General features: G+C 35.0%; 5 protein-coding genes across 5 annotated transcripts; 4 read left to right on the top strand and 1 right to left on the bottom strand.

Moving 5' to 3' along the window:
* Positions 1-1802: 1802 nt before the first annotated feature.
* LOC110687269 (probable histone H2A.3) lies at positions 1803-3125 on the top strand. Its single transcript, XM_021863898.1, has 2 exons — positions 1803-2104; positions 2573-3125. Exons 1-2 carry the CDS (start codon positions 1913-1915, stop codon positions 2777-2779), a joined length of 399 nt encoding a protein of 132 aa, XP_021719590.1. The 5' UTR covers positions 1803-1912; the 3' UTR covers positions 2780-3125.
* Positions 3126-3579: 454 nt separating this feature from the next.
* LOC110687268 lies at positions 3580-4796 on the bottom strand. The gene is made up of 3 exons (XM_021863897.1): positions 4445-4796; positions 4097-4302; positions 3580-3991 (listed from the first exon to the last, which is right to left on the bottom strand). Exons 1-3 carry the CDS (start codon positions 4550-4552, stop codon positions 3757-3759), a joined length of 549 nt encoding a protein of 182 aa, XP_021719589.1. The 5' UTR covers positions 4553-4796; the 3' UTR covers positions 3580-3756.
* A 1276-nt stretch (positions 4797-6072) lies between these two features.
* On the top strand, positions 6073-10952 carry LOC110687267 (protein HEAT-STRESS-ASSOCIATED 32-like). Its single transcript, XM_021863896.1, has 5 exons — positions 6073-6385; positions 9186-9377; positions 9472-9682; positions 10156-10379; positions 10502-10952. Exons 1-5 carry the CDS (start codon positions 6260-6262, stop codon positions 10610-10612), a joined length of 864 nt encoding a protein of 287 aa, XP_021719588.1. The 5' UTR covers positions 6073-6259; the 3' UTR covers positions 10613-10952.
* A 1675-nt stretch (positions 10953-12627) lies between these two features.
* On the top strand, positions 12628-15089 carry LOC110687077. Its single transcript, XM_021863705.1, has 2 exons — positions 12628-13682; positions 14241-15089. Exons 1-2 carry the CDS (start codon positions 13088-13090, stop codon positions 14903-14905), a joined length of 1260 nt encoding a protein of 419 aa, XP_021719397.1. The 5' UTR covers positions 12628-13087; the 3' UTR covers positions 14906-15089.
* A 1246-nt stretch (positions 15090-16335) lies between these two features.
* Positions 16336-22776, top strand: LOC110687152 (receptor protein kinase CLAVATA1-like). Its single transcript, XM_021863769.1, has 2 exons — positions 16336-18255; positions 22156-22776. The coding sequence occupies exons 1-2, from the start codon at positions 16336-16338 to the stop codon at positions 22774-22776; spliced, it is 2541 nt and encodes an 846-aa protein (XP_021719461.1).
* The last annotated feature ends 4074 nt before the right edge of the window (positions 22777-26850 follow it).

Below are 26850 nucleotides of genomic sequence, written 5' to 3'. Positions count from 1 at the left end.
TCGGGTTAACTCGGGTCTCGGGTCTAGAGTTGGTTTCAGGTCGGATCATATCGGGTTTAGGTCACCATTTTTTCGGGTTCAAACAAATCGGTTAATTATCGGATTCGGGTAAATTTTTCAAATCAGGTCAATTTTTAACAACTTTAATTATTTGCATGGTGGTCATAATTAATAATCTCATTATCAATTGTTCTAATATTTTAAACATATAAACTTTATATTTTGCCTAGAACTGAAAAATAATGACAATAATATCATTATTCAAACATTAAAAGAAATAAATATATCCTTCGCCTTAATTGGAACACCCAAGCATTAATAAAAAAAAGTAAACAACTGTTATCCATTATCATTTAATTGTACATCAAAATTATCCAAAGCTGATCCAGTAACTCATGCAGATCATTTAAGAAATGATAGTACATCATTATAACTTACTCCCTCCATCCCATAATATATGAGATGTTTTTTTTTCTTTTTTTCTTCACTATTCATATGTTAGGTTTGACCATAATTTTTTATTAACATAATAAAAATATATTTTATCATAAAATATATTGTTAGATAGGTTTTAATATAAAGTTTCATAATTTAATTTTTGAAATAATTTTTATTAATATTTAATCATATATATAAAATAAAGTCAAACTGTGCATTGACATGCGTGTAATGTTTGACTGTGTCATGTATTATGAGACAGAGAGAGTACTATTTACTACATCATGGCTGTTTTTTTTTTTTTTTCATGATAAAATTTAGACGGGATTAGCCTACTGTGAAAGCTATCTATAAGTAAAAGCGCTTTGGTTGAGAATATAGATTATAGTCATTAATTTCGCACAATCAATATAAAATCAAGTAGAATCAACATGAAAGTAATCCTTGTCCGTCCTTTTTTCTATCAAGCTAGCATCTAATCCTCAACATTAACATCTACCACCATCAATTAATTCTTTCATATAGTATCGCTATTTATTATACAGTACTTCGAAAGTATCATTTGAAGTGCACTAGTTAGTTTAACATTTCTTTTTAGTGATTCATCTTCATTTCTTTTGAAGTTTAATAAAAAATAAATTGAACACGCATGCAAATTAAAGTTGTAGTTATTCCTTTTCTTTGATCCTCATGAAGCTAAGGGAAGAAGATCAAAATTTTTGTTTTCAATTTCTCATCTTAGTTTCTATATATGAAAAAGTTTCCATAGTTTTCAACGCATTTTATGTCATGCTTGAAACTGAAAATGAACGTTGTCGTTATTCTAACATTAAAAGACCCTCTGCATTGGGAGACTCAAGTATTAATATCAACAACCGTTATTCATTACTTCATATCTTTTACGTGTATTTCAAAATTATTCTACACTACAAAAGTAATTCAATAACTCAGGAGACAGATTATTAAATTAATATATTCCCTCATATATCCTTTGTATATCCATCTAGCTTTCTCCTACAATTCGTTGTCATGTTTTATCTCCAAAATATTAGAATTACTCCGCATTATTTTCACATTAAACTTTTTCTTATGAATTTTTTTTCTAGATGATCAATTTTTTTTTTTCTTTTTTGGCGTACAACTGCACAGAATTACTTAAAAATCAAAATTATCCCGCTAATACCCTGACAAATTCCCACGTCAGATATCCAAAACAAGAATCTGCCACTTCACACCTCCAAAATCAACAGCCACCGTAGATCTCCCCTTCAATCCAACGGTTCACCTCACCAATCCGTGCCATTCAATTTGATTGGCTAAAAATCATTCCCACACCCTTTAAATACTCCTCTCCACACCGACTTTCTCTCTCATCATCTCCTCTCCCCCTCTATCCACAACTGCCGTGCCCAAACTTCTCCAATCACACTACTCGCCAACAACCGCCGCCTCATTCTCTCTCTCATCGCCGTCAATGGCTGGAAGAGGCAAGAACATCGGCGCCGGCGCCGCCGTCAAGAAAGGTGTCTCGCGCAGTAGCAAGGCTGGTCTTCAGTTTCCCGTCGGAAGAATCGCTCGTTTTCTTAAGGCTGGTAAGTACGCTGAGCGTGTTGGTGCTGGTGCTCCCGTCTACCTCGCCGCCGTCCTCGAATATCTCGCCGCCGAGGTATCTGCTCTCTTCTCTCTCCTTTCTTAATATTTTAATCATTTGTTTGAAATTTGTGTCAATTTGTTCGAGTATATCTTGTTTTGTTCTCATTCGTAAATCTTCTTTGATGATTTTTTTATTTTTCGAGATTTAATGTTGATTTTTTTTGGTTGAAATTATGTTAATCCGTTCGAATATATTTTGCTCTGATTTGTAAATTTTGTCATTAATTTTTCTAAGTTTAATCTGATATGTAATATTTTTTGTCGATTTTCTTTGATTAGTTTGACATTTCGCTCGAATTTTTGGATTTTCTATTATTAACCTAAAATTCGCCTTAGTTTTTCATTTCAATTGAGCTTTAAAATCCGTAACCAAATTTAATTAAACAATTAAACCCAAGATTCTCTTTCCAGATTTCTTGCAATATATGATAATCTAAGCGTATTTTCGCTAACTTATTCTACCTTCTGTTAATCAATGAAGGTGTTGGAGTTGGCTGGAAACGCAGCAAGAGACAACAAGAAGACCAGAATCGTGCCGCGTCACATTCAATTGGCCGTCAGGAATGACGAAGAGCTCAGCAGGCTGCTCGGCGATGTGACGATTGCTGCCGGTGGTGTTATGCCGAACATCCACAACCTTCTCCTCCCCAACAAGGGCCCCAAGAAGGCGGCTGCCGAGGAAGAGTAAATTCGACGTCGAAAGGAATCCTATATCAAAGTTTAATCGTAGAAATATGTAGAGATGGATGAACATACAAGCAAATAGTTTTATTTTCTACACTGGGTTCTTTAGGATTTTATTATAGTTTTATGAGTTTGTCTAGTTTCTATGAGAAAACTTTGGTTTCTAGATTAGGAGTAGCATTTTATGGTAACAAATATTTGGTATCGTGAAATGAGTAAAAGCTTGAATTTGAGCATTTCTGGTTGGAAATTTTGTGCCTATTTGTTGCAAATTGAGGTATGTTTGCTCGGATTATGCGATTTATAATGAAATTTACCAAATGTTTCGTGAGCGTTGTAAAAAAAAAAAAGAAATTGTCTATTCATATGAATTTTGTTTGGGGAAATTTACATGGCGAATTGTTGTACTCGGAAGTTTTGTATAATCGTCTAGCTATTCGAATATGGTACTAGTTGAATACTTGAATGTGAATAATTTTGGTGGGGCCAAGTAGTATTCGAAAATTGTGACACTGTATTCATATAATTTGGTTGTCTGAGTAATCGTCTATTCTTGTGGTCTATAAATAGAGGAAATGAGGAATGCATTTGATTTTCAAATGTGATTTCGGTATTATCGTAAAGTACGAAGGATTAGGTAGACAAATAGGCAAATTTGAATAATGAAACTTGTTAATTGTGAGGCTCAAATAAATTTTTGGTGTTTAGTGAGCCACTAAGGACGGGGGGTGAGAATCGTTCCCAGGATCTCCTGAAAGCAGGAGTAAAGTTCTAACCACTTGACTTATCTCTTACTCTTTGAGATTCAAATAAGTGATGGATCAAGTAGTATAATTTCCACAATAAAGAATACACAAATTGTCAATTACATTTACGTATACAAATAAGAAAGTCAAAAGAGGAAGAGAGTTAACAATCAATATTTAGCTCAACAAACAGGACAGAAAAACAACATTGGAAAAAGAGAGAAAGAATGTTTATTTAAGCAGGAAGAGGAAAGGGACCAGAAGCTCTGTGTTGTTGCCTGATCATGTGTTCTTCTGCTCTAGCAGCACTGGCGCCAACATAGTAAGCAACAAGGAACAATCCATGAATGAAACACAGAATTCCTCCTATCACGAATAAATGCTTGTGTGAGAATCCGCAACTCTGTCGTGATCTTGAGTTTGATACCGTCCCAAGAACCAGTAGGGGGAAGGCGATCAACAATACGACCCTGGTATGTTGCAATGGAAGATGTTAAGTTTTGCGTTTTCACGAGTTTTTTGTTTAAAAAAAGTGGCTAGTAATATAGGAGTATGAAGGTGTTTAGAGCACGTACCAAGAGACAACTAGGGAAACTACAGCTATTTGTTTATTTGAAGATGATCTGGTGTACTCTTCCCTAGATGATATGCAAACACACCCACCGAGTACGTTGGCAATAATATGAGCTATTGCTAGCAATACACAGGCTGCAAATCCAAGCTTGTATGCTTCATAGCTCGGTTCTCTGCACTCGAATATCCAAACTTTCATAAACCTCTCCTGCAATGTCCAATACAGAACAAATTGAATTAGTTATTCTCTTCTCTATTATAGAGATCATTTCTCATTTCATGAATCATGAATTTTGTTATCTTTCATATACTATACGAGCACGGATAAAATGAAAAGACGAAAAACATACCTTGTTTTGAGCAAATTGAGCTTCGATGCCTAATATCCCGGCCACAATATCCATGATCATGATAAAGAGACAGACCACAGGCCCCATTCTTTTAGACAAAAGCGGCATTTTATGATCTAGCGAAAAATCTCTGAAGGTTTATTTCTATCAAAAGCTTGATTGATCTTAATAATATTGGAAGGCTTTAAGTGTTCGTTGGTCCAACAAGGTACGAGCATTTATAAGATGGAGCTTACAAGGGGGGAGTCCTTAAGAAGTAGGGAATATAGAATAAAGTTTTTAAGGCATACTTGCTGATCATCCCAATTAAAATGTGAAGACATGAAGAAAAGATTAGCTGTTGGATCGAATTTACACAAAAGTAAAGGCTTGATAGTTAGCTATTGCAAGAGATTGCACTAAAAGGTTCTTTTCTCCTCACAAATAATTGTTCTTTATTCCAAGTTTGGTTTGTCTTTCAATCTGTTGGTTTTAGATTCTTGGCATGGGGAGCAAGGAAAGAAGGGTATCATCAACACACATTAGTACAAGATTATGGCATATATGGTAGTAGATTTGCTTGTCTTCTTTGTTTGCTCAAACTCGAAAATGAAGGTGGTTAACGTGTATATCACTCGGTTAGTCTCACAAAAAAACTTCTCATTTCTCTTGAGCATATAGTTTTTGTAATAATAAGTATTGATCCAACTACTTTTAATGTAAACGGCTGCTCTTACAGTAATGTTGGGCCTTTTGTGGCTGTTTCTTGCAAACTTAGTCCAAAGGATTGATGCCCTTCTCCATGATCATCTCCTACGCTACAGTCCGTGACTCAATGTTACTTTCTTTGGCCTAAGAGTTTACAAGAGGTTAATGCTAAATACTCCTTAGAAAACTAGTTCTAACGTAAATTTCTACTGTAATAGGGTTAGGGTCAAGTTAAGTGACTTTTACTCTATATATTATTAAACAAGTATCTTTGACGGATTAATATAAAATCAAAATAATAGCCTAATAATTTTGTAAAAGATATCACGATCTACTTTAACATGCTAAAATGCCTAAAAAGACGACCTACTTATGACTTGACCCGTCTGTAGGTCCGCATCTAACCTGCCTATTAACTAGTTCTAACTTCTAAATTTCTTATTGAGAAGTTAAAATTGGTTGATCCAACCTGCCTATTAACTAGTTCTAACTTCTAAACTTTAAACTCCGCCAATGGATTTTTCATTGCCAGTCCTAAACCTGGATAAAGGAGGAGGGTTACGGTAAGCCAGTGACAGTCAATGTAAAATTTTGTCACATTGCTTGACATAAGCTACAATGATTCGTGGGACGTTCTCATGTTGGTTCATGTAGCCGACTCCACTTATGGGATTAAAACGATCAAACTCAAGAAGAAGAAGATAAGAAAAACCTACTTAGCCTTGTTCTTTACAAATTAAAGCTTTGTGAAGTTTTATCTTTAATTGGGCCTTTGTTCATCCAAATTAGATCAAACAATGGGCCAAAAATCTAAAGTTATCAAAAGAATATAAAGTAGATGGGTAGATCAAGATAATCATAAAATGGATAATAGGATAGGAGTAATAAAATTGAAAACAAGGGTCAATGGACCCCACATCCAGAAAACAGATAAATTGCTGACAAAATAACATTTGTACAAGCTTTGAGCTCTCTCTAGAAACAACCGACTCACTCTTCTTGAACCAACTTTTAAAATCATACTAACTTTGATCATATAAAAGCCCTAATTTCTTCTTCTCTCAGAAATTCAATTGAACTGAAATCTCTGCATTTCTGGAATTTTTTTTTCTCTTCTAGGACGTTTTAATGGCGGCTTCGTTAAGGTGGAAGAGCTTCTTCGAGGAGGAAGATCGTCCAGAAAAGCCTAGAAGTTTTGGCGTCACTGAAATTCGCGGTCCTCAATACTCTCTCTTCTCTCAAAATGTTCTTGAGGTATTAATTTTGATTTTCCTTGAATTTCGGTCGTTCATTTTGATTTTTGTCAATTTTTGAAGCATTGAGTAGTTTTGTTGTGGAATTTTAGAATTTGATTTCTCAATTTTAGAATTGTTATGATGTGATGCAGATTGAAGTGTAAGATAGGTTGATTTGATTTGTTTCAGTTGCATGAAGAAATTGATTTGATTTGTTTTAGTTGCATGCAGAAATAAGAATTGGATTCATGTTTTAGGTGCTTGATTATCGTTACAGAAATGTTTGATGAATATATAGTACTCCGAGTTAGTAAAAATTTATCGTCAAATTGTTGCCTATATGATTTTGTCATGAATTCCAAAATAAGGATGCATTACTTAATTAGTAGAGTTCCTCATATGAAGATTAATTGTTACGGACCCATTGTTCATGGCTAAGCCATGTTGTCGGAAAGCATGATATTAGAGCATTTTTGGTAATTGGTAGTTGGAAACGGATTCAATTAAACCATTACTGTTACCAAGTGTTTGGTTGGAAGGTTTGTGTAACAATTACCATTACATTTACCTTTACATGGAGGTAATGGTTTCCACCTATTCGTTACTTTTCTAAAACCTAAGGTAATGATTACCCTTATCCTCCTCAAACAAAAAGAAAGGGAGTTAGTTTAAGTGGTTTCTTTTCACGATTATACCAAACATATGAAAAAGGTCAAGAGTCAAATGATTTATTCCCCCCCCCTCTCCTATTAGCTTCCTTTTCATTCCGTTTCCAATGTTCATACCAGCGCCTCCTTATTACATTCTTCAAAATAAAGTACTCTATCCGTCCCTTATCTACATGCCTACTTTTCTTTTTGGGGATTTCAGAAGTACGTGCCTATTTCTATTTAAAAAATGTACTTTTTGACAATATTCCCTCTCTTTGATGAGTTGTCATTTTTTTTTTATTTTTACTTTTGACATCATTTTCCAACACTTTCTCTCTCTATCTCTTCAATAATTACCAACTATCTTTCTTTCTCTCTATCTCTCTCTAACCCCACATGCATATTTGTACTTGCCAATCACAACTTTTAAGGAATCTTCAAGTTCCTTAATTCCCGTGTAAAATGGAAGTAGGCATGTAGATAAGGGACGGAGGGAGTAGTTCCTATTCCATACATAGTTTCTACTTACCGCATCCTTAGCTATCTTTTAGAGTCAAAATTTCCTTTTGATGTCCATTGTGATAGTGGCCTATCTTTGTTGTTTGAGCAAGGAATTGTAAGGGTTCTTTAGAGAAGTTCTTTATGGGTATGTGGGGTGCCTGGGGGCTTACATTCATGATCCATACGAGTTGTCTTTGGATGATGCATATCTTTCCTCATTTTTTGACACCAAGCAAGGCTTGTGTTAGTTCATGTAAGACACCTTGCTACATTGCCATTTTGCATTATATGTCTGAGTGTAGGGTGCACAGTTTTCTAATGTTTGAAGGTTAATTTAGATATTTTCTTTGACCTCAAGGATATGCAATATTGTGCCACATCCTTACGGGGACATAATCCGTATACGCTTTAGCACATTATTTTGTTTTGATTTATGAAATGGTCTTAAACTGCACAATATGGAGTATGAAATGACTTCTGTCCTAGATTGGCCAACTTCTTTTATGGATTGGGTAGTTGGAGCCCTGCAGAGCTGCAGTAACATAGTGCCTTATACTTTGAAGTTGGATGCTTTCTAGAATTTGAAGCTTATTTTACTTTATGTATAAGTAGGATATGTCCTGTGGCTCCTGCCTCCCTCTTTTGGAAGATCAATATCTAGTGCTAGCAGCAAATGTTATTTCAAAATTTGACTTTGATTTAAACATAAGATCACCATTCCTTGCTACAGTGTTTTGCTTCAACAAAAACTCTCCGAGATTGAGTCCAATAATTAGGCAAGAAGTGAATGATGTACTTGAGATTTACTGACTCGAAATCATTTTCATTTTTACTTAACGAAGTATGTGTGGAACATATGGGTTATTTTGTTATAATTTTGGGTTGGGAAGTTGGGTGAGATGTTATTTTGGTAATTTTTTTGGTGATTGGCCAATCAAATGTAGGTTTCAAGTTTCACATATCTGTTCCCTAATATTCCCTCCATGATATTTGATAGGCTTCATGCCTACTCCAAAGCCAGGTCTGTTACTGCTTTGATCAGCACAAAGTTTAGGGTTGCTTAAGCAGTTGAAGATGCAAAGGGTTTTTATATTTTGCTTCATATTCACTGCAAATGTAGTGAGTCATCTTTCTGTTTCTTTGACAATGTAAGCATTTAAAATTTGGAAGTACAATGCTTCCTGTACTCTATTTTACTGTTAGGAAAGGGTTTTCAATATCCTGAGGATGTATGCTGGATATGTGGAATTAAGAACCATGGAATCCTGGTCAACTATCTAGTATTTTTCACAACAAACCTCTGCAGAGAAAGCTGTCTTGTTATTCAAGAGACATCTAATTGCTACATGTCTGAAAGGAACCATTATGAGCGACCTTGCGGTGTTGGACTTTGAAGGTTTGGGGGGAAGGTCCTTTAGAAGCTTTACTTAGAACTTGTAGACAACTTCCTTTTTCCCTTGTTAGGCCGCCCAACTGGCATAAAGCAGCCTCTGATTGCTAGTTAGAACACCATCAAACTTGATTGCTGTTTTTACGAAATATTTCGTTAAAAGTAGATGTCTCAAAGTGATGTGATAATTACCCCCCTCCCCTGCAAAAAGGTGAAGTCTTTATTTATGTGGAAAGTGAATGCCTATTAAGGCTAAGTTGGTTTTGCACATTTTGTAGGATGTTTTCGAGTCAATGGGGCAGTTTGTTGATGGTCTGAAGTTTTCTGGAGGTTCTCATGGCCTAACACCAGAGAGCTATATTAAAAAGATGACTGATATGGCGCGCAGGCATGATGTTTATATCAGTACTGGTGATTGGGGTGAAAACTTGCTCCGTAAAGGCCCATCTGCTTTGAAACATTACATAGAGGTAATTAGTGATCAGGATATATCCTCTTTTGGCTTTGTTTACAGGCAACTGCTACTAGTCAAGATTGTTCTGAAATCTTATTATGGAATTTCAGGAATGCAAGCGCTTGGGTTTTGATACAATTGAGCTAGATGCGGGTTCACTTGAGCTTCCTGAAGAAACTCTTTTAAGATACGTGCACATGATTAAGGATGCAGGACTGAAGGTCAAGCCTCAGTTTGCAGTTAAATTTGACAAGTCTGATGTACCATTGTCCGGAAACAGAGCATATGGCGCCTATATAGCCCCAAGGCCCCGATCTTATGGTAAATAGACTTGCTTCTTGCTATTGTAGTTTACTTCGTTGTGCTTGATTTGGAAATTGTTTGAATATAAATTTCCTCTAGAATATGCTTCCTGAAGTTGGGAATTGGGATAACTTGATGTGTCTGAATTAATCATATGCTTTAACTGTAATAAAGAATCTCAAAGGTTTTTTTCTGGAGGTCCTTCCTTTAAAGGTGTTTGAGAAAATCATGTAGATCTAATTTTATCTAAAAGCAGGGGAAATGCTTGGAAGTAACTAGTAAGCTGTTACTATACGATTGTCAAAAGATTTTGTAAAACAATCTGGACCATAACCATCTTGCATGCTTGAGTTATATGTCCTAACAATGACGGGTGAGTAAATCCATGGAAGTTTCCAAAAGGTGCAACACAAAGTATGATAATCTTAATACGCTGACCTGCGATGGTTTCTTTAACTTCGTGTATGAATGTGCTGTTCCTGCATGTCTAGATTTTGTTGAAGATGTAGACCTCCTAATCCGAAAGGCAGAAAGGTGTCTGGAGGCTGGGGCGGACATGATAATGATTGACGCTGAGGATGTTAGCCGTCGAGCTGAATCACTAAGAGCAGATATCATCGCCAAGATTATTGGTCGACTAGGAGTTGAGAAGACGATGTTTGAAGCTGCAGATGCCAGAGCAGCTGATTGGTTTGTCAGCCAATATGGTCCTAAGGTGACTATCTTACAGTATCTGCCTCTCTTCGTTCCCAAATTATACTCTATTAATTTTAGTCTATTTAGTGAACTGGAAATCTTACGTAATCTGTACATTCTTGCTTATTATCACACTTTCAGGTGAACCTTTTTGTGGATCATTCCCAAGTGGTAGATCTAGAGTGCCTCCGCGGGCGCAAAGTGGGCAAAAATCACATGTCTGTTCTCGGTTCTGCATATCGTCTGTTATAAGGTGAACTTTGCAAATACGGTATAATTGTTGTGTCTATGTGCGTGCCCCCCTTATTTTATTTAACTGCAGTCGTGCTAGCTGTACTCTAAAGAGAACATGTGGAAGAGTCGTATGAATTTTGTAACTATCAGTACTCCAAATTATTATAATCGTGTTCTGATATGTGATGTCTTTATATGCGGTTGGTGATCACCAGATGCAGATCCTGGCTTGTACTTTGTGCTCTAAATTTTGTACTTTTGGAATTTTCTGCCCTTGGTGTTTTGGGAACTGATTTAAGCACTCCCCTACAATTAATTTCTATAGTTCTCCTTGAGAGGAGCATGAGATTCTGTGCTATCAGCATAGGGAACCTGGTAATCGACTTTGGGTATGCTAAAATAAATTCCCTTGGTTCTGTTAAGTTGGTTTTACGATAAAGTGTCAGGGTAAATTTTAGAGTTGTCAGCCATGATAGAGAAAGAAATGAAGAATGAATGCAATCTTTGAAACACGATACTCGTATATCATAAAACTATTGTAGGCTTGTAACATTCTTGGGTTAGACGGTTGTAGACATGAATGCCAGTTATTGAGAAGCTATGATTCTCGGACTAGAATACTCGTGTCTGATACAAGCACAAGTCCAAGTGTCCGGCTTGGCTACTTTATGAAAAGTTCCCATGATTTTGGCCCTAATGAAGGGTCAAATGCCAGATCGACACGAGGTAAAGGGAAGAGCTAGTCCGAGTAACATAGCTGACAAGTAGGGTGACATTTTTCGTCTCACGATAATAATCATATAAGATCTGTCAAAGAATTTGAAGCCTTTCACCAACAAATGCCAGCCTAAGAACAGTTATTGTTGCTTGTTAAATCCCAATAGTTGAAAAAAAATTAAAAAATAGATTCTGTAACAAGAATAATTTTGTGTGTGATATTGTCTATGCATAAGTCGCATAACAAACTTGAGGATCAATATTCATTATTCAATATAGTTACTCCGTATTTATTTTAATTCCAGTTTGTAACAAGACCTTGTTGTGCTGCAATTTATATATTCATGTAATTATGTAACAATAGCCTTAATTAAAACCAGTTATCCTGTCAGGCTGTCACATGGTACTAGAACAGTCAGTCAGTCATACATCTAACATCTAATACATGTTTCAATCTTTTTGATGGTGACTTTCTATCCTTTTCTTATTGGATTATTGATTACAAATTTACAAACACTAGTATTTTTAAACTGAAGTTACTACCATTTGAACAGTACACAAATGTCCAAGTATATAAGATAAAAGATATGCAGAAGCTGCATAAATCACTACTCACCCCGTCACCCTTATACTCACTATTCACGGTTTTCTATACGAATCGTGGACTATTAATATCTTGATCATGTATTATTTGGTTTTGAAAATACTCATTAAGACAAATTTAACAAGATTTAATATGATAGCACTTTTTTTCCTTGTATTAATAGATCATATAATATATACTTCGTATGTTCTTAAATTGAATGTGTAAAAAAAACGTAATGAAGGTAACATGTTAATTGCACACGAACCTAAATTTACCGGGGTTGTAATTGATTTGACCTAAATTTTTGAGTAAATGATTGATATATAATGCTCTTACTTTCGGAGTAATAATTTAAGCATCAAGAGTATGTGCACATATAAATGATACATGTTATATGAAGAGATTATTACACGATCTTATAAAGTCCGTAATATCATAGAATTCCGTCCAAGATGATTGGCTATTTATGAAGATTAAATAATCTAAATTCAACAAATGTAATACATTGATACCAACACTTCTAAATTGCGGTATTTATATGTGAGGTGTCCTACAATCGGAGAAGAGGAGAAAAGCAAGCAGTTTAATAGCCTTAATAATTCAAAATTTCAAATGAATATTATAGCCTTAATACTTCCAAGGGATGTCCTAAAGTATAATTCCAAGGGATGTTCTAAAGTATAATTTTAAGGAGGATCCCTTGAATGCAGTAGAAAGTGAATTTTGACCGTAGATGTAAAAGTCAAATGAGGTAATATGAGTATGATTTCTTAATTATTGATGAACATTAATACAGAATAATTGTTCCTATATAATGAGTGTGACAAAATAGGAAGATTAAATAATTATTACAAAACTATTAATTTTACTTCCTTGCTCTGAGAATTATTGTCACATTCTCCCACGCCATTAATACGTGCTGAATCAACAAATATAGGAATAAAACCAAGTTGCCAGAATTCCATGCACAATAATAAAATTCATAATGGCTTATAAGGTGACTTTATTTATTTTTTGGTCAAAGAAAAATTTCAATCCCTCTATAAAAATGCTTTCTAGTTCTTCCCCCTTTTCTCTTTAATTGCTAATTTATACATTCTAAATTGTTCTTAGAAACTCAAAAATGAGAGAAACAGAGTAAAAAAACTAAAAACAGAGTAAAAGAAACAGAGAAAAACAGAGAAATTAAAATGTCAGCAGTTTGGACAGCAGTTAAGAAATCATTGGATTGCAAGTCAACCCCATCTGCTGAAGTTCATGAACCAAACCCCAAAACAAAGACCACAAACAGCTGCTGTAAGCCCAGGTCACGAGCAACCGTACCGCCTTCGTTGTCGTCGTCGTCGTTGTTGTCATGTAAATCAACCATCTGGGATGTGATTCATGGCAGCAAGAGATTCAAACAAAGCTCATCAAGTCGTAGCCCGATGTCGATACGTAGCAGTGATTTGATCAACCCTGTTACACATCATGTCAGATTCACCAATTCTGATCTTAAGAGCACAAAGGATCATGGTCGTAATGCTAGTAGTTCACCCTCAAAATTTTACCTTGGTTCCCCTGCACCTAGACCAAGATTGAGGAATGTTAATAAGGGGCTTGATTCTCCCTCAAATATTAGTAATGAGCCTGGGAGTAGCGCTGTTTCGGGGTCTTCGTTTCGTAGTCGAAGGTTATCGATGGCCGAGGGTGAACTTGGTGGGGAGTTTAGACACAATTGTCATAAATGTGGCGAGCCATTAGCTAGGCAGGATGCTGAAGAACATCATCTTTCTAGGCATGGAGGTATAAAATTTATTTATTTATTTATCATTATCTTATTTTTGTTTTGCAAATTTAAGTTTGATTCTTTTGTTTGTTGGGTACTTGGCATAAAAATAGCTCCAATGTGATTTCAATTTTCTTTTTGATTGTGGTGTTATATTGCAAACTGTAAAAAAGAAATCAAAGAGTTTTGAATTGCGTCATCTTGACGATGTGGTCTTAAAATTCTATGATCACACACGCCACCACACTCCAATTGTTTTTAATACTCTTTCCGTTTTATTCTACTTGCCCCGTTTTCTCCTAAAAGCTCTCAAAAACATGGACGATGGAGCAAGTAGATTTACCATTTCAGATTAGGTAAGATATCAAGAATACAAGGAAATGTATCTTCATTTTTAGTAAACTAGTGTAACATTAGTACAACAATTTTCAAAGTCAAACTATGTTAGTTTAATTGGTACTATTACTTTCAAAATCAATATGCAATTTGAATATTTGTCAACCACAAAAATAATTTTTTGAATGTGAGAAGCAATGCATGATCTTTTCATTTTTACTTGTACATTTTTGGTACAGTGACTGAAGTACTTGAAGGGGACTCATCTAGGAAAGTCATAGAGATGATTTTCAAGGCAGGATGGATTGATGTCGAGAATCGAGGATGCATCGACAAGATCCTGAAAGTCCACAACCCACAAACAAAGGTAGCACAATTTGAGGAGTACCGAGAAATGGTTAAAATCCGAGCAAACAAGCTACAACATTCCAAGAAACATCCCCGTCTCCTAGCCGATGGCAACGAGCTCCTTAGGTTCTATGGCACAACAATTGCTTGCTCTTTAGGCAAAAAAGGGTTCTCAAGTCTTTGCACTTTGCAAAGATGCAACGTCTGTTGCATTCTAAGACATGGATTCTTGCATAACGAGGGTACAAGCAATAGTATTATGGGTATATTTACTACCTCGACGAGTGAAAGAGCATATAGAAGCATAGATATCGATGTCGAGGAGAAAGAAAACCATAGCAATTCCTTGAGGAAGGCTTTGATTTTATGTCGGGTGATCGCGGGGAGAGTGCATAGGCCAATGTTAGAGAATATCCAAGAGTTTGTTGGTGGTAGAAGATCAGGGTTTGATTCCTTGGCTGGAAAACTAGGATCAAATAATTCTCATGTCGGGGAGCTGTTTTTGTTAAAATCAACAGCTTTGCTCCCTTGTTTTGTCATTATTTGTAAGCTCTAAGAAAAGAGCGAGCTCTTGTACAGTCAATACAGTTTAAACAATTAAGAAGAAAATAGCTAAAGAATTGAACACTAGTTTGAATTTTCCAAAATTTCTAATGTAAGTAGCATATAATTTTACCTTAGTAAAAGTAGGAATTCGATTTCTTCTGAAATCATGAAGTAATTTTGTAACCAAAGTTGTAGCTCAATGATATATCCTGGTACGTAGTAAGGAAGTATAAGTGCGTAACAATTATTTCATATTGGATACTCCGTATCTCAATCTACATCCCTGATATACTCAAAATTTCCCTTATTTTTGGGCGCCGTTCTTAGGATATCCCCTGTATAATGATCAAGTGCATCTGATATTGAACTAGAAGTCTAATACTGAGTTATTGTTATGCATCATATCTATCGTTCCTCATCTCATACTAGTTGCGACTCTCTTTGATCAAGAGTTCCGTATGAATGCTTCTATAAGGATCTTTTCACATAGAAATACACGGTTTATGTTTTGAACTTCTATGTATAATCTTGATTCTTAAACACTTGGACCAACTAAGTTTTATCATAAGGTTGAATGTGGAACAGTCTCAAGAAAATATAAAAAGCATATTATAATAGAGTCCCACACTGACCATGATGCTAAATAAAATACAATATTTTAATAACCCTATACAATTTGATGGGTACGACCTTACTTGTAGGATCTGTTCTATAGGTCGTACCTCTGTATCCTTCTCCACTAAGGAGACAAAAACTAAGTCTGGTTGATGAGTTATACCCGTTATGATCTGAGTGTGACTATAAGCAATTGAAGATCACTACTTCTGCCTCCTTTGGGGGTTAAGATTATAATTTGCGCTTTTGTGACACCTCGTGATTCAATTTCTTCAAAGTGATTTTTATATAAATGCTAATGCTTATGGAACATATGCTTGTACTTTCCTTTTTTTTTTTTTTCCACAATAATTTACTCGTGATCAATTTCCGTCTACATCATATGCATATGCTCCAGGGTTATACTGTAATTTGCAGAACTGCAACACCTCGTGATTCCTTCAAAGTGCTTTTCATATCATTGCTAATGCTCTTGGAACATAGGCTTGTTTTAGAGTTTTTGGGTCTTTTTACTCTTTTACAAATTCCTCTTCCCCTTTTAGTTCTATAAAAGAAGAAATTGCATGCTCTTGTAACTTCGCTGTGTTCTTTGTTCTTTCATAAAGTAACTTTAATCATCCTCACTATAAATCTTTTGCAATTCAGGTAAATGTTTGGCTACATTGCATTATCTGAAAGAACCTAGCTAAGATGCTGATTCCTTTGTTTTTTCTGTTTGGTAAAAAAGCACTTTAAACTAAAACATATTCATTGCTTAGTTTATCAACTTTAAGTCTATATAATTCATTTCTACAACTTATGTTCTAAAATCTTCATCAATAGAAAATGGCTAATTGCTTGCTGAAAATTTCACTGATACATTTGTTCATTACTTACACTTTCTGCTATGGCTACGCAGAACTTGAACTACTGCTGAAACTGAAGGAGTCTTTGGTTGGACCTCGAAGCTCAGCCCTTGAAGACTGGAAACAATCTTCATCTCCAACATCACATTGCTTGTTTTCAGGGGTCTCATGTGACATGAGCTCTCGAGTAATCGGTCTAAATATCTCATGTGTTCCTTTATATGGCTCAATCCCACCTGAAATCGGACAGTTTAGCCAGCTGAATACTCTGGTTTTAACAGCTACTAATCTGTCAGGCAGTCTTCCACCCCAAGTAGCAAACTTATCGACGTTGCAGCACCTGAACATCTCAAGCAACTGCATAAGCGGGCAATTACATTCAATTTTGTTCAGCAAAATGACTCAGCTAGAAGTCTTAAATTTCTATGACAACAACTTCTCCGGGCCACTGCCTACAGAGCTCACGAGCCTTAAGAAACTGAAGTATCTGGCTCTTGGAGGAAATTACTTCTCAGGTGAGATTCCATCTCAATACTCACAGATCCAAGACTTGGAGTACTTAGGCTTGAATGGTAATTCACTTACTGGTAAGCTTCCTTCGAGCTTATCACATTTGTCGAATCTCCAGTTCTTGTCTGTAGGATATTTCAACACTTTCAATGGAGGTATACCTAATGAGTGGGGTTTCATCAAATCACTTCGAGTTCTTGATGCAGCTAAATGCAACCTTTCTGGCAGTATTCCTGTAACTTTAAGTCACCTGAGTGAATTAGACACTCTTTACCTGCAGAAAAACAACATTACAGGTCATATCCCAGCTGAATTTGGTGATTTAGCCAATTTGAGAGAACTTGACCTTTCTTCTAATTCACTCACAGGTATAATGCCTGAAAGTTTTTCGCAGTTAAAGAAGCTTGAATATCTCAGCCTATTTTCGAACAATATGGATGGTTCGATCCCTGATTCTGTCTCTGAGCTTCCTAGGCTTAGGAGATTTCTTGTATGGAGCAACAACTTCAACAGTCAACTACCTGAAAATCTAGGCCAGAATGGAAAACTCGAAAGGGTTGATGTAGCAGGCAATCAAATTACAGGTCAAATTCCAAAACAGCTATGCAAAGGAAGAAGACTAAAGGAACTTATATTGTTTGGGAATTCTTTTACTGGTCCTATCCCTGAAGATCTTGGAAACTGCAAGACCTTGGTTCGAGTAAGATTAGCAACAAACTCGTTAAGTGGTTCGATTCCCTCTGGAGTATTGAACTTGTCAAGGGCTAATATAATTGAGCTTAGTCAGAACAACTTGGTTGGTGAACTTCCCCTGTATATTTCAGGAGATTCTCTCCAGACTCTAGACCTATCGAACAACACCATCACCGGAAGTATTCCTCCATCTATTCAGAAGTTGGTTAGATTGCAGAAACTCTTTCTTGGAAGTAATAACTTATCAGGAAACATTCCTGATGAATTATTCAGTCTGAAAAACATTTCAATCATCGATGTAAAAGACAACTACATAACTGGGGAGATACCGAAAACAATAGGAAATTGCTCCTCTCTTATGTCCTTAGATATCAGCAACAACCACCTTAGTGGAAGAATCCCACATGAAATTTCAAACTTGAAGATTTTGAGCAGTCTGAATCTGTCAGAAAACCATTTGGTTGGTGAAATTCCTGCTGACATGCAGAATATGACTAGTTTAGTGACACTTGATCTTTCATATAACAACTTGTCAGGTAGAATTCCATCTGAGAGACAGTTTGCTCTCTTCAAGGCGGATTCATTTATCGGTAACCCAAATCTCTGCTTTCCATCTCAGTCAACTTGTGCTTCATCAGCTGAATCGAGCTCGGTTCATGCTTCTCAACTAGGATCATTCAAAACATTGCTCTTACTTGTTAGTGGTATTTTTTTCCAAAATGTATTCTAGCTAGTGTTGACTTTTCACTTCTGTAATTTCTTATAAATGCTTCTATGAGTTTCAGTTAGCAGTTTAGTTTGTCACTGAAATAATTTATGGACCGTATTTTCCTTCTGGTAGTAATGTACGGAGTACTCCCTTAGTTTTTTAATTGATGCAGTTTGACTTTTACACTTCTCAACTTTCCATGTCTCTTAGTAATTACAAAAGCTATGTTACATGAACGATGCGGTAGCATTTCCCTTCTAATTAATAAATCAAGTTTAATGGATCAGTTTGAAAAAAAAATATGAAGCAAATTGTCAAAGTCTTCTAATTTAATCTACTTAATCAGACTGACAGTAATAACATAATTCTTATTGATCAAAGTAGTAAATAACCAAATATCAGGAATAGTCCCACATTGACACAACTACTAAAAAAAATTATTTTAAGTAATTTATGTTTAATGATAAATAAACTTTAATTTTTTCTCTGCAACCTTAGACACCAAGTTTGATAACCTAGTCCAAAAAATGGATTGTGACCGTGTGATCAGATAATTTAATATTTAATACGGTGTATATCTATACTGATATATTAAAAGACGTTTATATGTGTCACGTAGATCCTTTTAAATTATGTCACGTCACTTTATGACGCCAAATCACCTACCCAATATCTTTTACTTCATATAGAGATATAATAAGGTTAAGAGGATTCGATCACCCAACCACTTATAACAAAGTTGGCTATTTAACCTTCTTAGCCCATTATCAAGCATGTTATAAATATGAAAAAGAAATGTACATAAGTGTAAACCACATGATTTAATTATTAAAAGAAATACTTAAAATACTATTTTTATAATCAAGATTATGCTATCACAGTTATACATACATTTAGTTATATATGATAGCATATACATTATTCATAATAAACTTATACTAAGTATTTTTAATAGATCATAACTTGTCTATTACTTGTGTGACTACGCATATAGTCATATAGATACATTAAACAATCTTAGCCGCATATTGCATATCAAAATAAACTTCATATAAAAAAGATACATTAAAAAAATACTACTAAACATACAAAAAAATACTACTAAACATACGACAATCAACTTGGCGAGAGTAGGAGCTAGCCCTCAGAGCTGAGGAGTGCCAAGAGATTGTTATATAAATTAAACGCGAGTGTACGATACACTCACCCATGAGCATTTTTTTCCCATTTTGATGATTGTTTTTCATTTAATCATTAAGTGAAGAAAAAAAACTAACTTTGGGTTAGTTGGGTGCACGATACACTAGGGTGTGTATAAAATATTTCAAGGAGTGTCGGCTATAGTTTGGAGTTAGGTTCTTTAGGTTTTCCTTTCATCTGATTCAATTCCTTAAATTAGATAACTCGTGACTTATGTGAGTTTTTTATAAAATAAATATCTACAGATCGAATCTGGATCGGGTCTATGATTGAACTTTTCAGACCGGACCCATTGCATTGAGACCCAGATCCATTTAGGACCCAGACCCTAAAATATGGGTTAGGTTTAGGTCGACTTCTAAACCCGGCCATTGCCAACTCTAAATAATATATGAGATATATGAATCGACATGACTCGTATCTGTCATTCCAATCTCAAAGGTAAAATAGGTAAAGAACATAAAACCCTTTCATATCTCTAATTTTTTTTTCTTAATTTTTTTTATTCAACATTGAATAAAAATAATGATACACGATATCATGATGCACATTATTGTGAATTCATAATCATAATGTAAAAAATATCACTATTAATTATGCATTAGGCTAATTTTGATTTTGATTTTGTGAAACATAATATTTGAACTATCAAAGCCATGCAATTGCACAGGTACTATACGAGTAGGGGAGTTTTGGAAGGAAAAAACAGCACCAGGATGTGACACGTGTCACTCCCGGTATCTGTTTTAGTATTAAGTTATTGATTAGACAAAAAAAATAATTTAAAGTCTTGTAGAAAATTACTACTTTAATACCCAATAAAAATGGTAAGAAAGATATGAAAATATATATTGGTTGAACATATATGGAAGAAATTTGATATAAAATATATATAGAAGTTAATATTTGGCAAAAAAAAAAAAAAAAAAAAACGCACACATTTAGGCGGGAAAATTTTTAATTAGAAGATGACACGTGTCATCCAAAAGTTCATGAACATTTAGGCAGGAAAAACACACGCGAACTTTTGGATGATACGTGTCATCTTCTAATTAAAAAATTTCCCACCTAAATATATGTTTTTTTTGGCCAAATATTAACTTCTATATATATTTTATATCAAATTTCTTCCATATATGTTCTACCTGTTGAAGAAAATAACAAAATGAAGTTCACATGTATAATATCTTAGTACATCAATTATATGCACAAGTACAATAAAGGACAATCATTTGTGTATTTTATTATAAATGTTTGGATATATAATGAGAATTTACGTAGTAGCATATTACTACAATTTTCACCCATCTTCTTTCACTTCTTCTTTACTCCTCCTTTCATTGATCAAAACCTTTTATTGGTAAAAATCTTTAACACGTTATCAGCACGAATTCCTAATCAGGTATATTTATACCTACTTCTCAAAATTATAACTAATAAATACTATCTACTTCTAAATTTTTTGAGGAGTATGCTCTATAGTTGCCCATATTTTGGGATCCTCTATACCAGAAACTCAAACATTTAATGTATCATGTATCACAAAAAAAAAAAAAAAAAACATCGGTGAAAAATATTCTCTTACTTGTGAATTCATTACTATCCTCCCTTGTTTTATTCATGCTGGTATCTTGGTTTTTGTTTGATGCAGCCTTTTTATACTTATTATTTTTCTTTCTTTTACGTACTTTTTGTGTTTCTTTCAGTTTTCGAACCCATGATCTTTTATAGATATTAGGGCTCTCGGACCACTATGGCTTGCATTCCCAGTGTGATAATCTTTTACAATTATTAATATTTATATTTGGATCATAATTTTGCCAGTACATTAGACTATTATATGACATTTTTTACAGTTGTACAGAATAGTAACTGATAGACCTACCTCTATAAAAGGCAGATTTCCCCCGATTTTCACCACAAATCCCTTATCCTTTCCTTTTTTTTTTCTTTATCCAAAAATCACCCAAAATTTTTCACCCCTTCTTTTCTGATATGTTCCCCGACGACGGCAACCAAAACACCCACACCTTCACCTTTGAGGAAGATTTAAGGAAGATAAAACAATATTTTCTTCTAATTATGGCGCTTGTAGTTCTGTTAGTAGCAATATTAATTTTTGTCATGATGTACAAGTGAAGTTTGTTTATTTTGTCGTATCAGTAGATTAAAAGCATGTTTTTGTTTTGTTATGTTGTTTTGTTGTTATTAATCATCATTGTATAATAGTACCATTATTATTATAATTATTGTTACTACTGTTGTTGTTGTCGTTTTGCTGTTTATGCGATTAATATGATTTATCTTTGCCTAATTATATAATTACTCACAATAATAAACCAAACTCACTTTATCTGGAAAGAAATTTTTGGAATGAAAAGTGGTTGCCATGATGAATTTAAAAGCTCAAGGGTTGGAGCACACTGTTAAAGATAATAAAAGTCCCTCTGGTCAAGCAACTAATGCTACCACTTATGCAATGACGGATGTAAAACCTGTAACTGAACAAGAAGAGTCAAAAGCCTTAGTGTTACTAAGGCATTATTTGCATGAAGGCCTCTTAAAACTGAGTACATGATGGTTGAAGATCCCAAAGAATTATGATATTGCCTTAATGAAAGATTTGGACACCACAAAAGGGTGCTCCTTCCTAAGGCATAATTTGACTGGACAAATTTACGGTTCCAGGATTTCAAATCTGTAATTGATTACAATTCAACCACACATGAGATGGTATCTATATTGAGATACTGTGATCATCCAGTCACTGATGAACAAATGATTGAAAAAACACTCACTACCTTTCATGCAAGCAACATACTGTTGCAAGAACAATATCGTGAAAGAGGTTTCAAAAAGTTTAATGAATTAATGAGTGTATTGCTTGTTGCGGAACAAAATAGTGATCTTTTGTTGAAAATTCATAATCTCAGACCAACTGGGTCTTTGGCCACTCATCATGAGGCAAATGCAACAAGTTCTTATCCACCCGAGGCAAATGCTACACGAAGAGGTGGACATGGAAATTACAATGGTCGTGGAAGAGGCCGTGGAAATTATCGCGGACGAGGTCGAGGACGTGGTAGAAATAATTTTCAAAGAAACAATAATTTCAAAAATTCTGAAAAACAGAAGGGACAATCATCTGGAAGCCACAAACAAATTCCTTCAAGAGGAAAAAAACACATGTTACAGATGTGGCATGACAGAACATTGAGGACGTACTTGTCATACGACCAAACATTTGGTAGACCTTTACCAGGCTTCTGTAAAAGGCAAAGAGAAAAATGCAGAAGCAAATTATGTTAATGAAGAAAATGCTCCTTGTCCTACCCTTGATGTGTCCGATTTCTTCATGGACAATGCTCAAATTGGAAATAATTTCATCTTTGGAGAAAATAACAATGCTTAGATAACCCATCTACTAATGTAATATATACTATGTTTTAATGTATTTTCTGTCATGTACTGTATTTTAAATTTCTAGTCGTGTTTTTATAATTTCTATCATCAATAAAAGGTTTGTATGATATTATTCTGAACTAATCTCACATTTATGAAGATATGGATATGCCTGAAGTTGGTTCCGAATATCAGTGCCTTTTGGACAGTGGAACAACACACACTATCTTGAAGGATAGGAAATATTTTTCACAACTAAAGTTGTTTCAGGAAAATGTAAATTTCTGGGTCAGCAAAATGAATTGAAAGATCTGAAAAGGCTTGTATAATGCTTCCAAATGGAACAAAATTGATGATCAATAATGCTTTATACTCGAGTAAATCTTGAAGAAATCTCATAAGTTTTAAAGATGTACGCCAAAATGGCTATCATTTAGAAACAATGACAACGGGTCAAAAGGAGTATTTATGCCTCACGGCAGGAAAATATGGCAAGAAACACATTTATGAGAAATTGCCAGCATATTCTTCGGGGTTATATCGTATATACATACGACCCGTGGAAATCAATATGATATCTAACCAGAAGTTAGATGACAAACATTTGATTATTTTATGGCATGATCGTTTGGGACATCCAGCAACTAGGATGATGCAAAGAATAATAACGAATCAATTGGACATTCAATAAGAAATGTCAAAATTCCTCGATCAGATGAATTAACATGCTCTGCATGTTCACTCGGCAAATTAATAATAAGACCATCTATGAACAAAATTGCTACCAAATTCCCAAAATTCTTGGAAAGAATTCAGGGAGATATTTGTGGGCCAATTAATGCAACATGTGGACCATTTCGATATTTCATGGTTTTAATTAATGCTTCTACACGATGGTCACATGTCAGTCTGCTTCCAAGTAGAAATGTTGCCTTTAAAAAATTACTTGCCCAAATTATCAAATTAAGAGCACAATCCCCAAATCATACAATAGAGAAAATAAGACTCGACAATGCTGGGGAATTTACATCCCAAACATTTAATGATTATTGTATGTCAATCGGAATTGATGTTGAGCACCCGGTAGCTCATGTTCTTACACAAAATGGTCTAGCTGAATCACTAATTAAGAGATTACAATTGATTGCGAGACCATTATTAATGAGATCAAAATTGCCATCATCTGCTTGGGGACATGCTATAATACATACAGCAACACTAATTAGATTGAGACCTACAGCTTATCATAAATTACCACTACAACTTGTTTGTGGTAGAGAACCAAGTATCTCACATCTAAAAATCTTTGGTTGTGCTGTATATGTTCCCATTGCTCCACCCCAATGAACAAAAATGGGGTCCACAAAGAAGGCTTGGAATTTATGTCGGGTTTGAATCCCCCTCAATAATTAAATATCTTGAACCATTGAGTGGTGACTTATTTACGGCTAGATTTCCTGACTATCACTTTAATGAAGCATAACTTATTTGGAATGCAACACAACTGTTGATGTTAGACCCATGAACAAATATGTGTGAACAAGAAGTCAAGAAAATTGTTCATTTACAAAGTGTTGCAAATCAATTGCCTGATGCATTTGTAGGCACAAAGAAGGTGACAAAATCACATATACCAGCAGAAAATGCCCCTGCATGTATTGAAATCCCAACTGATAATAAGGCCATTGAAAATGAATCTCAAGCACGCAGAAAGCGTGGGAGACCACTTGATTCAAAAGTAACTAAACCAAGGAAATTGAAAAGATTGGATGGAATAGAAAATGAGACTAATGATGTTCCCCCGTCAGAAGGTCAAGAAAGACCAAATGTGGATGAAAATAAACAAAATGATGATAATCCAAAAGGGGACGAACAAGAAAACAACCCTATGGGGAATGAACAAGATGTTCAAAACATCAATAACAATGAAATTTCAATAAATTACATCTCTACCAAGACTCGGTGGAATAGGAAAGATGTTATCGTGGATGAAATATTTGCAAATTCCATCGCAATCGATATTGTGTCTGATGAAAATGATTTTGAACCAAGAACAGTGGAAGAATGTCGACACAGGACTGATTGGCCAAAGTGGAAGGAGGTAATGCTTGCTGAGTTGAAGTCACTTGAAAAATGAGAAGCTTTCGGACAAATAACTCTTACACCAGCAGGTGTATAACCCGTTGGATATAAATGGGTATTTGTGAGAAAACGTAATGAGAAAAATGAGATAGTTAGATACAAATCAAGGCTTGTAGCCCAAGGATTTTCTCAAATCCCAGGGATTGATTATGAAGAAACATATTCTCCATTAGTTGATGCAACTACATTAAGATTTCTGGTAAGTTTGACAGTCACAAAAGGACTGCAAATGCGATTAATGGATGTAGTGACTGCGTATTTGTATGGGTCACTCGATACAGACATTTACATGAAATTCCCCAAAGGACTAAAACTACCAGAAAATCACAAGCCTAGACAATTACTTTCCATAAAACTAAAAAGGTCACTTTATGGATTGAAACAATCTAGAAGGATGTTGTATAATCGTCTTAGTGAATACCTTGTGAGAGAAGGGTTCAAGAACAACCAAATTAGTCCCTCTGTTTTTGTAAAACGATCACAATCAGGATTCGCTATTATTGCAGTTTATGTCGATGATTTGAATATCATCGGAACCCCAAATGAATTGAGAAAACTTTAAAATACTTGATGAAAGAATTTGAAATGAAAGACCTTGGAAAAACTAAATTTTACTTGGATTGCAAATCGAGCACTTGAGTCATGGTATTTTTGTCCATCAATCAAACTATACAGAAAGAGTTTTGAAAAGATTCTTCATGGACAAAGCATCTCCAATCAACTTCTCAATGGTTGTTTGTTCTTTGAGTATGAAAAACGATCCATTCAGACAACGAGAAGAAAATGAAAAAATTCTTAGTCTAGAAGTACCATACTTAAGTACAATTGGAGCCTTAATGTACTTAGCTAACAACACTAGACCCGACATAGCTTTCTCTGTGAACTTGTTAGCCAGGCACATCAATGCACCAACATATAGGCATTGGAAGGGAGTCTCCGACACCTACTCTGGTACCTACGAGGGACACAAGAACTTGGTCTTATTATCAACTGAAACAAGATGTTGCCCTCATTGGGTATGTCGACGCTGGATATTTATCGGATCCTCAAAATGCCAAGTCACAAAATGGATATCTGTTCACTTATGGCGGCACTGCAATTTCATGGAAATCAACAAAGCAGACATTGACTGCGACATCCTCAAATCATGCAGAGTTGATAGCCCTTTAATAAGCAGGACGAGAATGTGTATGGCTAAGGTCGATGATTAGTAATATCCAAGAAGAGTGTGGAATGAAAGCAATAACAGAAAATCCAACCGCCATCTTTGAAGACAATACATCATGCATCTCTCAAGTAACTGAAGGATATATTAAGGGAGATAGGACAAAACATATATCCCCAAAACTATTCTTCACACATGATTTGCAAAAGGATGAGGAAATAGATATCCAGCAAATTCAGTCTTGTGACAACCTTACCGACCCGTTCACCAAATCACTTCCTTCCAAGAAATTTGAGCTATTAGTTCACAAAATTGGAATGCGACATCTTCGTGAACTATGTTGAAATTAGGGGGAGAATTATATGCACTGCACTCTTTTTTCCTTCGATCAGGTTTTTATCCCACTGGGTTTTTCCTGAAAAGGTTTTTAATGAGGCAGTATACCAAAGCATATAATACAATAATATCGTTGTACTCCTTTTCCCTAGCTATGGTTTTTATCTAGCAAGGGTTTTGATAAGGCAACTCACAACCCTATTTCATGTGAACGTTCAAGGGGGAGTGTTGAAAAATATAACAAAATGAAGTTCACATGTATAATATCTTAGTACATCAATTATATGCACAAGTACAAAAAAGGACAATCATTTATGTATTTTATTATAAATGTTTGG

Source organism: Chenopodium quinoa, unplaced genomic scaffold, assembly GCF_001683475.1.
Source record: "Chenopodium quinoa cultivar QQ74 unplaced genomic scaffold, ASM168347v1, whole genome shotgun sequence".
In the NCBI taxonomy this organism is placed as follows: Eukaryota; Viridiplantae; Streptophyta; class Magnoliopsida; order Caryophyllales; family Amaranthaceae; genus Chenopodium; species Chenopodium quinoa.
The sequence above is the reverse complement of the archived record's forward strand: the minus strand, read 5'-3'. Positions and strand labels throughout refer to the sequence as shown.

What these genes read in the sequence shown, in the direction of transcription:
- LOC110687268 (XM_021863897.1), bottom strand. Translation starts at nt 4,552, where the DNA reads ATGCCGCTTTTGTCTAAAAGAATGGGGCCTGTGGTCTGTCTCTTTATC. An exon ending in CTCAATTTGCTCAAAACAAG is followed by an intron (nt 4,303 to 4,444) that starts GTATGTTTTTCG and finishes TGGACATTGCAG; the next exon opens with GAGAGGTTTATGAAAGTTTG. An exon ending in GTTTCCCTAGTTGTCTCTTG is followed by an intron (nt 3,992 to 4,096) that starts GTACGTGCTCTA and finishes GCAACATACCAG; the next exon opens with GGTCGTATTGTTGATCGCCT.
- LOC110687077 (XM_021863705.1), top strand. Translation starts at nt 13,088, where the DNA reads ATGTCAGCAGTTTGGACAGCAGTTAAGAAATCATTGGATTGCAAGTCA. An exon ending in TCATCTTTCTAGGCATGGAG is followed by an intron (nt 13,683 to 14,240) that starts GTATAAAATTTA and finishes TTTTTGGTACAG; the next exon opens with TGACTGAAGTACTTGAAGGG.
- LOC110687269 (XM_021863898.1), top strand. Translation starts at nt 1,913, where the DNA reads ATGGCTGGAAGAGGCAAGAACATCGGCGCCGGCGCCGCCGTCAAGAAA. An exon ending in TCGAATATCTCGCCGCCGAG is followed by an intron (nt 2,105 to 2,572) that starts GTATCTGCTCTC and finishes TAATCAATGAAG; the next exon opens with GTGTTGGAGTTGGCTGGAAA.
- LOC110687152 (XM_021863769.1), top strand. Translation starts at nt 16,336, where the DNA reads ATGGCTAATTGCTTGCTGAAAATTTCACTGATACATTTGTTCATTACT. An exon ending in TCAAAACATTGCTCTTACTT is followed by an intron (nt 18,256 to 22,155) that starts GTTAGTGGTATT and finishes TTACGGTTCCAG; the next exon opens with GATTTCAAATCTGTAATTGA.
- LOC110687267 (XM_021863896.1), top strand. Translation starts at nt 6,260, where the DNA reads ATGGCGGCTTCGTTAAGGTGGAAGAGCTTCTTCGAGGAGGAAGATCGT. An exon ending in CTTTGAAACATTACATAGAG is followed by an intron (nt 9,378 to 9,471) that starts GTAATTAGTGAT and finishes ATGGAATTTCAG; the next exon opens with GAATGCAAGCGCTTGGGTTT. An exon ending in CCCAAGGCCCCGATCTTATG is followed by an intron (nt 9,683 to 10,155) that starts GTAAATAGACTT and finishes CTGCATGTCTAG; the next exon opens with ATTTTGTTGAAGATGTAGAC.